The following is a 12,983-nucleotide window of genomic DNA, read 5'->3' as shown; positions in this document are numbered from 1 at the left end:
AGTGCATTCTCCACAACTTGGTGACTGTTAATGGCCATAGCCTTTTTTAGCTGTTCAATGTCTTGGAGCTCCGAGGGATTGCAAGTAAGTGCAGATGAAAAATTAAGGGTATTGGCAAAAATGCCAAGTAAAGGGAGAGACCTACTCCCACTGAGAGCAAAACTTGGAAACAGAAAAGACAAGTGTGTTTTACAGCAACTTTTAGAAGAGCTCTTCATCTCACTTCTCCTGCCTGGCTGCCACCTTTTTTTCTTCCCTCCTTGCCTTCTGTTTCAGCTGAGCTATTGCAATAAGGGTTAAATTGTAGCTGTAGCATCTGTGTTAAAATGAGTCCCCTACCCTGCTTATGAAAATGGCAAAGTAGCTTACAGTTGCAGCTGTTTCAGCTTCGAGATGCTTACTGTAATGTACAATGGCGAAGAAGCTGCCCAAGGACCAGGAGAGATATTAAAGAACTTTTTCATCATCTTCACGTTTCCAGCTATTAAAAGGCTGTGCAATAGGTAGCTGGAGAGGCGGCTGTCTGTCTGGGCTCCGCTTTGCAAGCCTGATATTCAGGCTGGAGACTGAAATGCTGCTCCTGCCTCCTTGGTTGTGACTGGGAGTTTCACCCTGGATTTCCACTACGCAGGGGTGGAGGCACTGGGTGTTTTGGAGACAGTGCTCCTGCTTTTGGAGAGTGTGGAAGGAGAAAGTACACTGCAGCGAGTGCCTCGGGAGGAAAGACCTCCATAAGCTGGAGCTTTGTTTTGGTCTTGTTCTCGGAACAAGGGGATTTTAGGCAGTAGAGACCCAAAGGATCCATAGGAGCAGCGTAAGTACGGGCTGTTCTGCCGCACTTTCTCAGTTGGCTTACCCTGGGGTAGCAGCAGCATGGGTGATGTTTAGCTTAGGCTTGAGCATGAACTGAAATCCTGACACTTTAAACAGGATGGATAGGTAGTATACTGGAGAAAAGGGATCCAGGGAAATGCTTCTGAACTCGGACTTAGGCCTCAAATTACATGTACCATTAAGAAAAGTTGCTGGAGAAATTGTACTCGTTTGTGTTTTGTACAATGTCTTAGGAATTCTTTCATAGGTTCAGTTTTGTTTTGTGTGTGTGTGTGTATTCTGTATTTCTTGAATACAGAAATCTTCACTGAGAAATTTGCCCCCTGAGAAGAATCCCCCAATAATAAGCAGCTGTAAGTAAGCATTTTTTTGAGGCAAACTGTGTTGAAGTAGTCTTCTAGATATTGGGCCGTATCGTATGGCTACTTGTCCTCTACAGCAGCTGAAATTTCCGTCAGCCTGGTCAGAGCATGTTCAATGTGCATTTCATAAACTGTTCTAGCAGAGTTTGGTTTCTTACTGCAAGTAAAGTTTAAAACTTAATTTGATATGTGGATCTTTTGTTCTTCAGGTGACGGTCCTTAGTTTTACGCATATAGAAGGAAGGTGTGGAAGTCTGTCGTGGTCTGGTCTGATCAAGTCTGGGATTTGTCTCTCCCTTAAACTCGGCCTGTGTTGAATTATCCTGGGCTGTATTGTGAAATCACTTGAATTTTTTTTCCAGGTGCTGAAATAGGTTTATGTATTAGATGTAATATATTCCTTCTTGTAACCTGGTCTAGAGGAATCAGGTTTAGTGTTTGCTGCTTGAGGTAAAAATTAGGGAGAAAATTTTGTGGAAGTCAAGGGTGCGATAAGATGACGTGTTATTGAGAGAGCTGTCCAGGCTGCCCTGCCTTCAGGTGTAATGTTGCAGCTGGGCTTTCCAAACTGAGCTAATAGTTCAAATATGCAAATAGGTACTAATGGGATTTTCAAATACTTTTCTACCTTTCTCCTTCAGCAGCTACATACTAGAAAAACATGGCCATTAGATTCTTACCCTTCCAAGTAATCTCTTCTGAAAATACATGGTCATTTTCTTCCATTTTTAAGATGGCACCATTACTTCCATCTCCAGGAATAATATTTCCAAGAAGATTTGAATTTTCCTCACATTCAGAAAGCTTTCCAGGTTATTCAAGCTGTTAGGTTCCTCGTAGTAAAGCAATTTAGGTTAAATATGCCTTTTGCAAAGGATGTGAATGGCTGAAATTGCAACTGAACTGTGAGGGTAATTGCACGAAAAGAAAGTTAATCTTTGTTTAACTTCTGTAACTTCTGCATTTGCTGCACTGGAAGCTGTCATAACCCCATTTCTCCTGCAGAAGTGGATTATTTACTTGTGATAATAGCCACATAAAATCATTAACATGCTGTCATAAACAGCTGTGTTAAACTGTTATAAGTGTTGGTGACATAAATAACATGCCCAACAAGAAGCTGTGATTTACAAACAGAACACAGTTGCCTTTGGGAGAAGGGAAAGGAAAACATGTTTTTAAAATAACTACTCTTTCATTCATTGTAAATATACCTCTGTACTATTACCTGTGTTTTGTGGCAAAAGTGCCCTGTGCCAGCGGGCAGCCTTTGGGCCTAATTCTGATGTGCTTCCTCCAGTAACTGAAATCAAAGCGTTAAGACAGATGAAAAACAAATCTGGATTTGATAACTCTTCTTGATGTTATTAGACAATACATTTTATTCTAAGTTCTTACGGTGCTATTGTTATTGTGCCTGAAATACTCTACAGGTTGAGGCTTCCGACTCTTGCTTTCTCCTTTGCTAAATTTTATTAATTTTTTGAAGCCACAACGTTTTTGTTTATACTCTTTGAAGGAAAATCTGGTACCTAGCTACTTCAATTAGTGTACGGGTGGAACCAAGTACTTGACAATAAAATTAATTTCTATAAAGAAAATGCCAAGTGGCTGTTTATGCACTGTTATACATACATTCATAGAAAACTTTGGTTTGAGGTGTAAAATAGAAACAATCTTATTTTTAGGACTAAAAGGTTTTTTGAATCTTTTTATCACATAAGTTTTTGTTTTCATTTGCTCTAACGAGGTAAAAGGAGTTATTTGATGATGAAGAAGGAAAAAAGCCACTTTTGCATTCATATGCGGCTGTTTCAAAACGCCGTTCCCCATGCACTAGAGTGCAGAATGGCAGCGCTGTCGCTAGCGTGGAGGTGGGGGAGCAGCCTGTCTGTCTGGGAACCAGAGGTCTATATCTAAACCTGGAAGCACTCAGAGGTGCTGCCCCTGGACAGGGTGGGATAGGCAAGCTGGTGATGTGTCAAACTTTGATTTTGTTATGATATAGTAGAAACTACTCTGCTAGTTTCTTACTGAAGTATAGTCAGTGAGAATTGAGAACACTGGACAGAGAGGTGGTGGATGCCCCATCCCTGGAAACATTCCAGGTCAGGTTGGACGGGGCTCTGAGCAACCTGATCTAGTTGAAGATGTCCCTGCCCACGGCAGAGGGGTTGGACTAGATGGCCTTTAGAGGTCCCTTCCAACCCAAACCATTCTGTGATAAGACCGTCTAAAAATACAAGTTGTATGTGCTTTGCCCGTTTATAAACTATTAGAAAATGCTTGATGCAGTAAAGAAAAAGGACCACTTATGTTGTTTTGAGTTGAGCCCTTTGATAAAACTGCATCAACATGTTCTTAAGCATTTTAATGATTTTTCTACTCTTTAGCAGACCTCGTATTGTAGCTCTGCTCTGAGAGCGTCTCGCTCTGCCTTTACAGTCTGATTCATCTCCTAACTACACAAAGTTGACTGGCGTCCTGTTACCAAAGTGTCACGTAAGAATTTGACCTCTGCATTCTTGCAGCAGGTGGAAGTCTCGGGCCTTCAGTGCCGTGGTAGGGATGGTGTGCAGCTTGCAGAGCTGGCACTCTCGACACCTCTCCCCTGCCTCTCCTCTATACAAAGGACGTGCTCGCGTGGTTTTTGTCTTGCTGCCTACTGGAGAGCAGCGGCCAGACTAGTTGGTTGTGAGGAGAATGCTGTTCTGGTGAGGTGGAAGAAGATCCACCAGGTTTGAGGTTTTGGCACTGTTTCTGATAGATGGTCAGACTGCACTCTTGCATGCTTTCCTCCCGCTTGTTTGCTAACAGCAAACAAAGCGAGGCCCAACGCTATTTTTGTGCTTGTCACGCTGAAATGCATCTCGGTGCATGTGGCAAGAGTAGGTGCTGTGAGGAATTAATTTCTCCAAATAAACCTCAAGAGGTATGGTGGTTTATGCTAATTTCCAACTCAGCTGTAGATAGTTGTGCAGATTTTTAGCTTTGCTTTATTTCCATGTTTTACATATCAAAGATCTATTTATCTACAAATATTGTTTTCGTAGCGATGGGATAAAAATAGAATTTATGCTTGGGTTTTTTGTGTGTGTTAACAATTTGCAGAGAAACATAGCTTAATTTCTTATAATATTTGCCAGTCATATCTATGGTGCCTCTGGGGGTTCCCTATATTGAGTTTCTGTACTGAATGTAGTATGTTTCTTCCTCCATAGAAACATATAACCAATATTTACTCTGTGTCTCTTATGGTTTTGCTGTTTCAGGTTCACAGATTAAAACTTTCACATCATTGAGGTTCTTGACTGAGCCTTCAGATGCTGTCACCATGCGTGGAAGCAACGTGCTGTTGAACTGCATAGCAGAATCAGATCAAGGAGCCCCAGTTATTAAATGGAAGAAAGACGCAGTCTTCTTAAACCTGGCAGTAGATGAAAGGAGGCAGCAGCTGGCCAACGGATCCCTCTTGATACAAAACATAGTCCACTCCAGGCACCACAAGCCAGATGAAGGTCTCTACCAGTGTGAAGCATCTCTAGAAGGCATTGGAGCTATCATCAGTCGGACAGCTAAGGTCATGGTAGCAGGTAGGCAGAAACTTTCCTACCTTTTGGATTGCTGGAAATACTGTTTGAGAAGCTGCTTCTTTAAAAAATAAGAGCAAAAAATGTACTGTGGGTTTTCTCCCTGCCCCCCCCCCCGCCCCCTCCACAAGAAGTAAAGCTAAATATGACACTTCTGTGACAGTAACTTATTTCTGACAAGGTATTATTCTTGTTTAAATATGTCTAATCATCTCTCTGTTGCTGTGAGTTATTTGCTGCCTATTTATTGTCTTCAAAATAGATGAACCTCTGAACTTTTTCATAGGCAAGAACTCATTATGCAGTTTACTGGAATTGGCAGCCTCTTTGTATTTCCTTTAAAGTACTTGTGTACGTATATGGCAGAAAGGACAGAAGTTTGTTTCCAGGCATCTGAGAACACTTACAGCTTCTCATCGACTTAACAAATACCTTTGTAAAAGGTCTTTTTGCCTCTTCATCAGTCTGTAGAAGGATGTAGTGAGTCTTTAATCATCTAATTATTGGGGAGAAAAATATCTGGAAATCCTTCAAATAAAAGGTACAAAGAAACCTCAAATCACTTGGTAACTAATACCAACTAGAATGTGCTAGAGTTCAGAATAATTTTCTTTATGATCATTATTTAAGAATTTTGCAAACTCTAAGGGGAGGCTTTTTTCTATGCTCTCTGTATGTTTCTGTATAGATGGAGCTACTGTGTATTGCCGATTGCTCTAACTTAGACCTGTTAAAGAATGCCCTGGTTGCCTTGCCTTGACAGGGGTTGAGCAGCCATCCACAGGTGCCAACTTAGTAACCTTGGGAAAAAGAGGATAAAATATTCTTTTATGCTGCGGAGAAGATAGACACCGATAGCCTTTAGTGCCTAGGTGAGCCATGAGTTTGTTCAGGCACACTGGTTATGTGAAGGAGCAGCTTGCGTTTACGTTAAGGAAAAGTTAAAAGGCAGGCTGTATCGAAGCTTTCAGCCTTGCCTGGCTGGGCTCACGTAGCCTGTCGGGGGGGAGATGCACTTTTCTCCAGGTCTCCGGGCATCCAGTCTACGCACCACCTAGTCTTGCTGTCCTGCCGCATTTTGAACAACATGGGGATGTAAAATTAAACTGAAGTTCAATCCAGTTCAGTCTAGGAGCTCTGCAGCGTTTTGCCATCCTGTGTCTTCCTAAACTCTCACCAGTGATACTGGGAGGGAGCCCAGGCAGCTCTCTTCTCAGCTGGTCTCTCCAGTGTCCCTCGGGAACTTGGTGCCTTTTCCAGTCTTAGGTCCCTTAAACTGAAGATCACTTCCCCTCCTCCAAACCCTTCTCTACCAGCTAGAAAAGCCATGTTTTCTCATGGTACCCGATTAAAATAGTAATAAGAGTTTTGGCTCTTTTCTAATCTACCTTCTCCCCACCGCTTTTCTGTCTGAATCTCTGGTCGTTTAACCTCACATCCTCAGCACTGTATGTACTCCTGTGCTATGATTCCTACCCAAAGTGATGGAGAGCCCCACAGATGCAAAGAAATTGGTGATTCTGTTATCAAGTCACTCTCGGAGGGAGCCTGCAGAGCCACACTTTGCCAAGTAGGGCTTTTTGCCAGTTCAAGTTGTTATTTGGCCTTGATCTTGGTCGTTGGCGACCACTAACGAATAAAATCACTTCAGTTATTCTTTTTAAGTGAATGCACGTACGTGAGTGTTCCCTGTTGCACTGTTCCCAGCTCTGTAATTTCTATCTTTTCATAGGAAGAACTGTGCTTTGCGTGGCAGGTCCCGATCTCGTATCTCTGCAGTGATGGTGGGAAGTTTGGAGGGGGAGGACAGGATTTACTCTGTTCAAGAACAATTTGGCTGAAACTGGGAGAACTGATAAAGATTTCTTAATTGGAAAGACAGTGAAAAGGACAAGAGGCAATGCACGCGAAGTGAAGTACTGGAAATTTGTTTAAACATAACAAGTATTTTTCCTATAAGGGTGATCACACAGTGAAATGGGTTGCCCAGGCGTGCTGTGGAGTCTCCATCTTGGAGATACTCAAGACCCAGTTGGACACAACCCAGCACAATGTGCTGGTAGCTGCCCCTGCTTTTTGCAGGGCGCTGGACTTAGACGATCTCTGCAGGGGCCTTCTGACCTTGGTGATTCTGACTTTTATTTTTTTTCCTGATTGTATGAAAATGGTTCATATTATAAGGTGGAATATAAGGTGTATGGCATTTAAATCTGGCATCAAGTTCTCCAAGCAGAAATGGTATTTTGCTCTCTGAAGGACGTATTCCTGAGCGAGCAGAATTTTTTGTGGGTTTGTGGTTTTGTTTGGGGTTTTTTTGAGGGAGTCACTGTGTAATGTTGGCAGAACATCATTGAGTTAAGGCACTGGCAGATGGAAACACAGCAGTAAGGGAAAGAGGGCAAGAGGAGAAATGAAGGTCTCGCACTCCAGTATGTTGTGTTAATCATTGCTTGGCAAAGCAAATAAACTTCCGATGTTCAGAAAAGCCTCCTTTTAGAGAGATGAGGATTTGGATCAGACAGAGCTACGTTTAGTATGATAACACTTGAAAACTGCATCTTTCTGACCCATTGTGTGGTGTACGAGGTATTGCTGCTAAACAGACTTTTTCTGGACAGCCTGATGCTCTCCTCCAAAGGAGGAGATGACGGTATGTGTGATTGCACTGTCCTGATGAGTGGAAGATGGTGTTCGTGTCAACAGTACATATCCTCATTTCACTTAGTCTCCCACTTCTATGCAAGATTTCATTCTTGCAAGATTTTAAAGGAAGGATCATGAGCTTTAATATTTCAGGCAGGTTTTAGGAAGAGATTCATTCACTGAATTACAGTCTAATCTTGGGTAGTGTCACTTTTAAACTATAGGTCTGTTCACAGCATTTTAAGTACTTACTGTGCTGTTTGGCAACATAGAATACATCAACATTTATGTCTTTGGAGGTTGAAATTGCCAAACCACTGGTATGCATAAGGGACATATATCTTTCTCGCAGTAAAGACTGTGAACGTGATTCCACCACGCTTTTTAAAGCATTAACAGTCAATAAAGCAGTCACCGCTAAAAGGTAACAGTCAACTCTGCGTGGAGCAGACTGCTCGGGGTACTGAAAGTATATCGCCCTTTTAAAACCCTTCCCCTTACACTTTCATGGCTTAAAGTGCTTTCAATAAAGAAAATGTAGCAAATGAAAACTGTTTTTAATCAGTAGAGAATTTTATGCATGAAGCCTGCCATGTATGGGAAAATACACTGTTTCGAAGAACTTTTTGAGGGTCCTTACGGCCCTGACGTGCTTCAGCTGTAAAAGTGTTCCAGGCTGAAATGGAAATGAGAGCACTGGATAGAAACTAAGAACTGCTTCCTTCTCCAGCATCTTATTAAAACTCCCAATTTAACAGACTGCTGAATATTGGTATTTCTAGTAATTGGTAGGATTTCAGATAGAAACCACGCTACCCTGTCTTATGTTGTCTCTATTTATAGACTGTTGCAGGATCAGTCCTTCAAAGGTTCTGGCTTTACTGTTAATCTGAAATGTTGGTCTTCCAGAGGATGATAAAAAGCAGAATCCATGGTTGCTTTATAGGGAAATTCCCACATGTGAGCATCCAGCCCCTTGGTGAAGACCGGCTCTCCGATGTGATGCGATAGGAATTTTTTGTGTGTGGTGATGACTTATAACTAGAAAATGATTTATGCTGAAAATTTTTTAGAATATTTTTCTTTTCCGAACCAAAGAATGGATAAGCTACATCACAGCTGTAGACCCATTTAGACCAATGTCCTGGCTCTGGTAATCACCAGTAGCAGATGTCTAGAGACTCTAGGAACAGTGTATATCCATATAGTTCACCTGAATATTCTACCAGTTGCCAGTGTGGGCTGTGTGTTGATGAATTTGTTCCTGTTCTCTGTGCCGGGGGTGTTGGACTAGATGGCCTTTAAAGGTCCCTTCCAACCCCCAAACCATTCTGTGATTCTATGATTCTAAATTCTTGAGTTGTGAATGTAGCATTTGTATGTTTAAGTGCCTCTTAATTAGTTTTTTCTTCAAGAAATTTGTCTTCCTTGACCCATATAGACTTTCAGCATTACATTCCTTGCGCTTGTATATTGCCACGGATTCAGTCCTGCCTGAAATCAGAGGTTACTTTGGGGGGGAGGGGGAACCCAACAAAAAAACCCACCTAGCTTGTGTCCCTTTAAGATAACAATGTGGACTCCATTCTGCTGTTTAAAGATGGTACAAAGCAAATGTGGAGTGTCCCTGGAAGGGCTATGGGGAAGTTTAATCTTGCTTCAACTTAAGCGGAAGACGCAGCTTCAGCATTCCGAACTTAATGCGTACGTTTGTTGTCGGCTGAAGAGACCATTAAGAATAACAATAGTTGAGACGTACTTGGTCAAAGAAGTTGAAAATATTTCCTGTCTGATGAAGTCAGTGGAGAAGTGCAGCCGGCCAGCGTTGCCCCTGGAGCTCCTGAAAGACTATTAACGTGGTGTTACGGCGGGCGTCACAAGATGGCACCTTCTGTGCAGTCTCACTAGACTTCTTTATCGCAGAAGGAACTTTCTGGGTTTTGGGAGAAATGTTGTTCTGGAGGTTAGTATCCAGGGAAGAAAAAAGAGGGGACTTCTCAAATTGCTGTTGCAACCGCGTTTATTCTGGGACTAAAGTGGTGTATGTATTGAGCAAGTACCACGGAATAAACAAAAAACATTTGTCACATTTCTCCTTCAGCTGAAAGTCGGCCCATATGCTCCCCCAAAAATGTCAGCCAAGCAGCAACTTATTTCTTCAAGAGCTTTAAATGATTTAAAAGATATTTTTAGACGGTGTTTGACACCGTCAGTGTGTCCCTCAGCTTTGAACGCGAGGCTGCTGCTCGTGCCACGGTGTTTTATCACGTTGCTTCATCAGTATTAGAAAAATAAAAAAAACCCCAAGGAGTGTTTTGTAATTGTGCTGGTGAGAATATAAACTTTATTGTGTACTTGTCTAGACAGAACACAAGCAGTTTCCAAAGAGACGAGGTAACTGGACTTAAAAATTACAGCCCTGTATTTATTGTGATTGCACCTCGTGCTGTATTGCTGTTTCTGTAACAGCACTGCCAGACTTTCAGGTAACAGAAGACTAGTAGCTAGGACAGCTGTGGAACCCAAGGTTAAAGTCTTGCAGATGTGAAGAAATTTTAAACCCCGTTTAGGAAAACAACGAAGCTGTAATGCTAAATTATTTTTAGACTATCATAAATCCACTGATAATTCCAAAAGATGTACTTAAGCGCACACAGAATGGCTAAGAAATTATGAACTATAATATTAGATACTATTGCCTACCAGTATTTTTGGTTTTTAATGAACTAAGGATAAAATGGAATCATTTGAAGTGACACAAGGAGGTACCTCTTGTAAGAAACTACAGGATAAACACAGGAAACCTGCTATACCCAAATTTAGGAAATACTGTGTTGGACAGAGTAAACAAAACATAGTCTACAGTGTCCCCGGATCTGTGATAGTAATTTTCCGTTTTTATAAAGGAGGACAATTACTTTCAGGAATTAATCATTTGGGAGGTATAAGTTGATCTATAACAGCTAAAATTAGCCAATACTGACTTAATCTTTTTTTATTCCTACCTTTTTTGATCCCTAATCGCAGGCAATTTTAGGCTATTTAATGTGAATTCATAAGCCATAATAAAAGTAGTGAACAAAACTAAAACAAATGCCACTTCCCTCCCAAACTCATTTTGGAGCTCCAAAAATTGATTTTCTTGATAAATGGCAAAATAAATAAATAAAAAAAAAGTAAGTCTGAATAACTCTGTAGAACACAGACATTATAGCTGGAAAACTTAGATTAAAAGTACCACCCCTTGACAGTGAATTCAGTAAAACAGATGGACGTTTATGAACTTTTGGCTGACAGGTTTTCCTCTAGTATGCTTTTTTATGTTTCTATTTTATATAAATACATATGGCGCGCACAGCGTGTACTAGTGCATCGAGCACCACTTAGGACTCTATCAGGAACTGGTTAAGTTCAGTGTTTATGATCTAGCTAGCTGATGTAGTAGATTTTTTTTCTCTTTTCTTTTTGCTACGTTCCGTAATAATGTATGCCTGTGGGACTGCTTTTTACATCACTTGATGACCTGTAGTGCTTAATAGTTTTTTCGCTTAATGGAACGGACGATTCCCGAGTGCTCGCTCCGTGCTATCGCTGCTGAATAATGGTCCTTTGTTGTATTTGTAAGATCCACGTGCATCAATGCATGCACAAACGTATACCCTGTCATGCCATTAAAGCTCATTAGCACATTCGTATTTAAAAACAGATCTGAAATGTGAAAGGAAACATCAGCAAATCAGGTAAATGTTTGACTCTTTACATGCCGCTCTGGTCCCAATTTTTTTCCACTGTCTTGTGTGTAAGGTGCACCTACTTTCTCTCATGTAAATGGGGGTGCAGGGAGATAGGCAACCAAAACCCTCCCCAAACAAAATGCCCAGCATGTCTGGTAAGGTAGTTGTCCTTTTCATGCGATTGCTGATTTTTTTTTTTTTCCCTTTTAAATGGTAATTTTCAACATTGTTCATGGCTATTGCTTTGACTATATAAAGGGAAAAGCTGTGGGAAAGGTTTATGTTCTGCATGGCCACTTGCGTGCAACAGGCTTTGAGTTACATCCTTAATTCCTCTATGCTTTTGTCCCAACTTTAGTCTTGTGGAACTGAAGTGGCTCCTCTGGGTGCCTCATATACAGAGCTGCCGCAGGTCGCCCTGGTAAGCTGTGATGGGATCTCTCATTGCGGGACACAAGAGCTTGTAGGTGATGGTTTTACTTCCTTGAGAGTAACTCTAACTTAGGGAAGAAGGCAAGATACTCCTGCTTGTATTACTTCGATACTTAATTGACCATTGAATATCAGAACACTTATATCTTGAATATCCACTCTAGTGAAAATTCAGGAATAAGTAACTGGCTCCTTTTGGTGACTGGCTGTTCGTAAACACAGTTACCACTAAGCACCAAGTGGTTTTGAAGAGAATTAGCAGCTTTTAATGATACGTGTCTACTGACTTCTAGTGCCAAGAGAAATGTGGCAGCCAACTTCTGCCCCATCACTGAAAATCTCAGATTCTTCATTTGGAACAGGTAAAAGGAATAAAGCGGCTTTGGAGTATTTGGAGCCAGTCATCAAAGCCTGCTGGGTGAAGAATCGGATAGAAAGTAGGCTCAAATGGCAAGAAGTAGAGAAGGCTGAGCGTTATGTTGGTTGTTATTTAGGTATGGTATAGTCTAGAAACAGTACAACTAATCAGATATTTTGCTTAACCTTCACTTTAAACATGCCACTTAAATATTTAAAGGTGACAAAAATACTACAGTTACTTAAACGAGTATTTTATTTTGCTGTAAAAATTATTAGAAGCAAAGTCTCTTCAAATGTGCTAAGAATCCAATGACTTGGGGGTCCCTTGGAGATGAGGTCAGAAGGAAGCACGTCTGTGACAGCCCCTACGGTGTTCAATTAACACACAATTCTGGCTTTGACTCATTCTTCTATTTCAACTCTCTGTACATAGTCCCTACTCTTCATTTGTTTTCCTGTTGTTCCCCCCCCCCCAAATCAACCTTTCTAGCACTATCTATACCTTTCCATTAAACACTGACCTGCTCCCCCCCCGCCTGCTCCCCCTGCCAGTGTGAATTGGGAATAGCTCCACCATAACGTTTCACTGGTTTTAAAATAGCAAGTGAAGAAGTAGGCTATGTCTGAAGATAGGTCTTTGCTAATATTCCACCTTGTGTTCAAGTACCTGAACACCAACACAATAATTAGCAGAAACACTTTCATCAGCTTATAATTTCACTTTTGTTGTTGACTTTAAAATTACTGTAGCGAGTGACTTGGGAGCAGCAGACTCCAGAGGACCGCTCCAGTCACACATCTCTTGATGTGTATCCGTGCGCGTTGCTCTTGGGTATGCTTTCTGTCAGGAGGAGGAATAACTAACTCTACATTTAACACAAAAATAAACAGCTATCTGTTCATCTGCATTAATGCTGCAAGTCCTCGGGGACCCCCGAGGCGGTGGGCGGAGGCATACCCAGGTGCTGGCTCCCATTCTGTCACGCCAGCAAAGGTGCTTCTGGATTCATAACCGTCAAGGCTCTGCT

The 12,983-nt window shown here is 41.5% G+C and overlaps 1 protein-coding gene across 1 annotated transcript in view; it reads left to right on the top strand.

Moving 5' to 3' along the window:
* Positions 1-12,983, top strand: part of LOC143172797 (netrin receptor DCC) — a 579,706-nt gene that overhangs the window by 208,880 nt on the left and 357,843 nt on the right. The window contains exon 2 of the mRNA XM_076362578.1: positions 4,469-4,789. Coding sequence (XP_076218693.1) covers positions 4,469-4,789 — 321 coding nt within the window. The remainder of the gene's footprint in view (positions 1-4,468; positions 4,790-12,983) is intronic.

The sequence above is a fragment of the Aptenodytes patagonicus genome, chromosome Z (assembly GCF_965638725.1).
Source record: "Aptenodytes patagonicus chromosome Z, bAptPat1.pri.cur, whole genome shotgun sequence".
Classification (NCBI taxonomy): domain Eukaryota; kingdom Metazoa; phylum Chordata; class Aves; order Sphenisciformes; family Spheniscidae; genus Aptenodytes; species Aptenodytes patagonicus.
The sequence above is the reverse complement of the archived record's forward strand: the minus strand, read 5'-3'. Positions and strand labels throughout refer to the sequence as shown.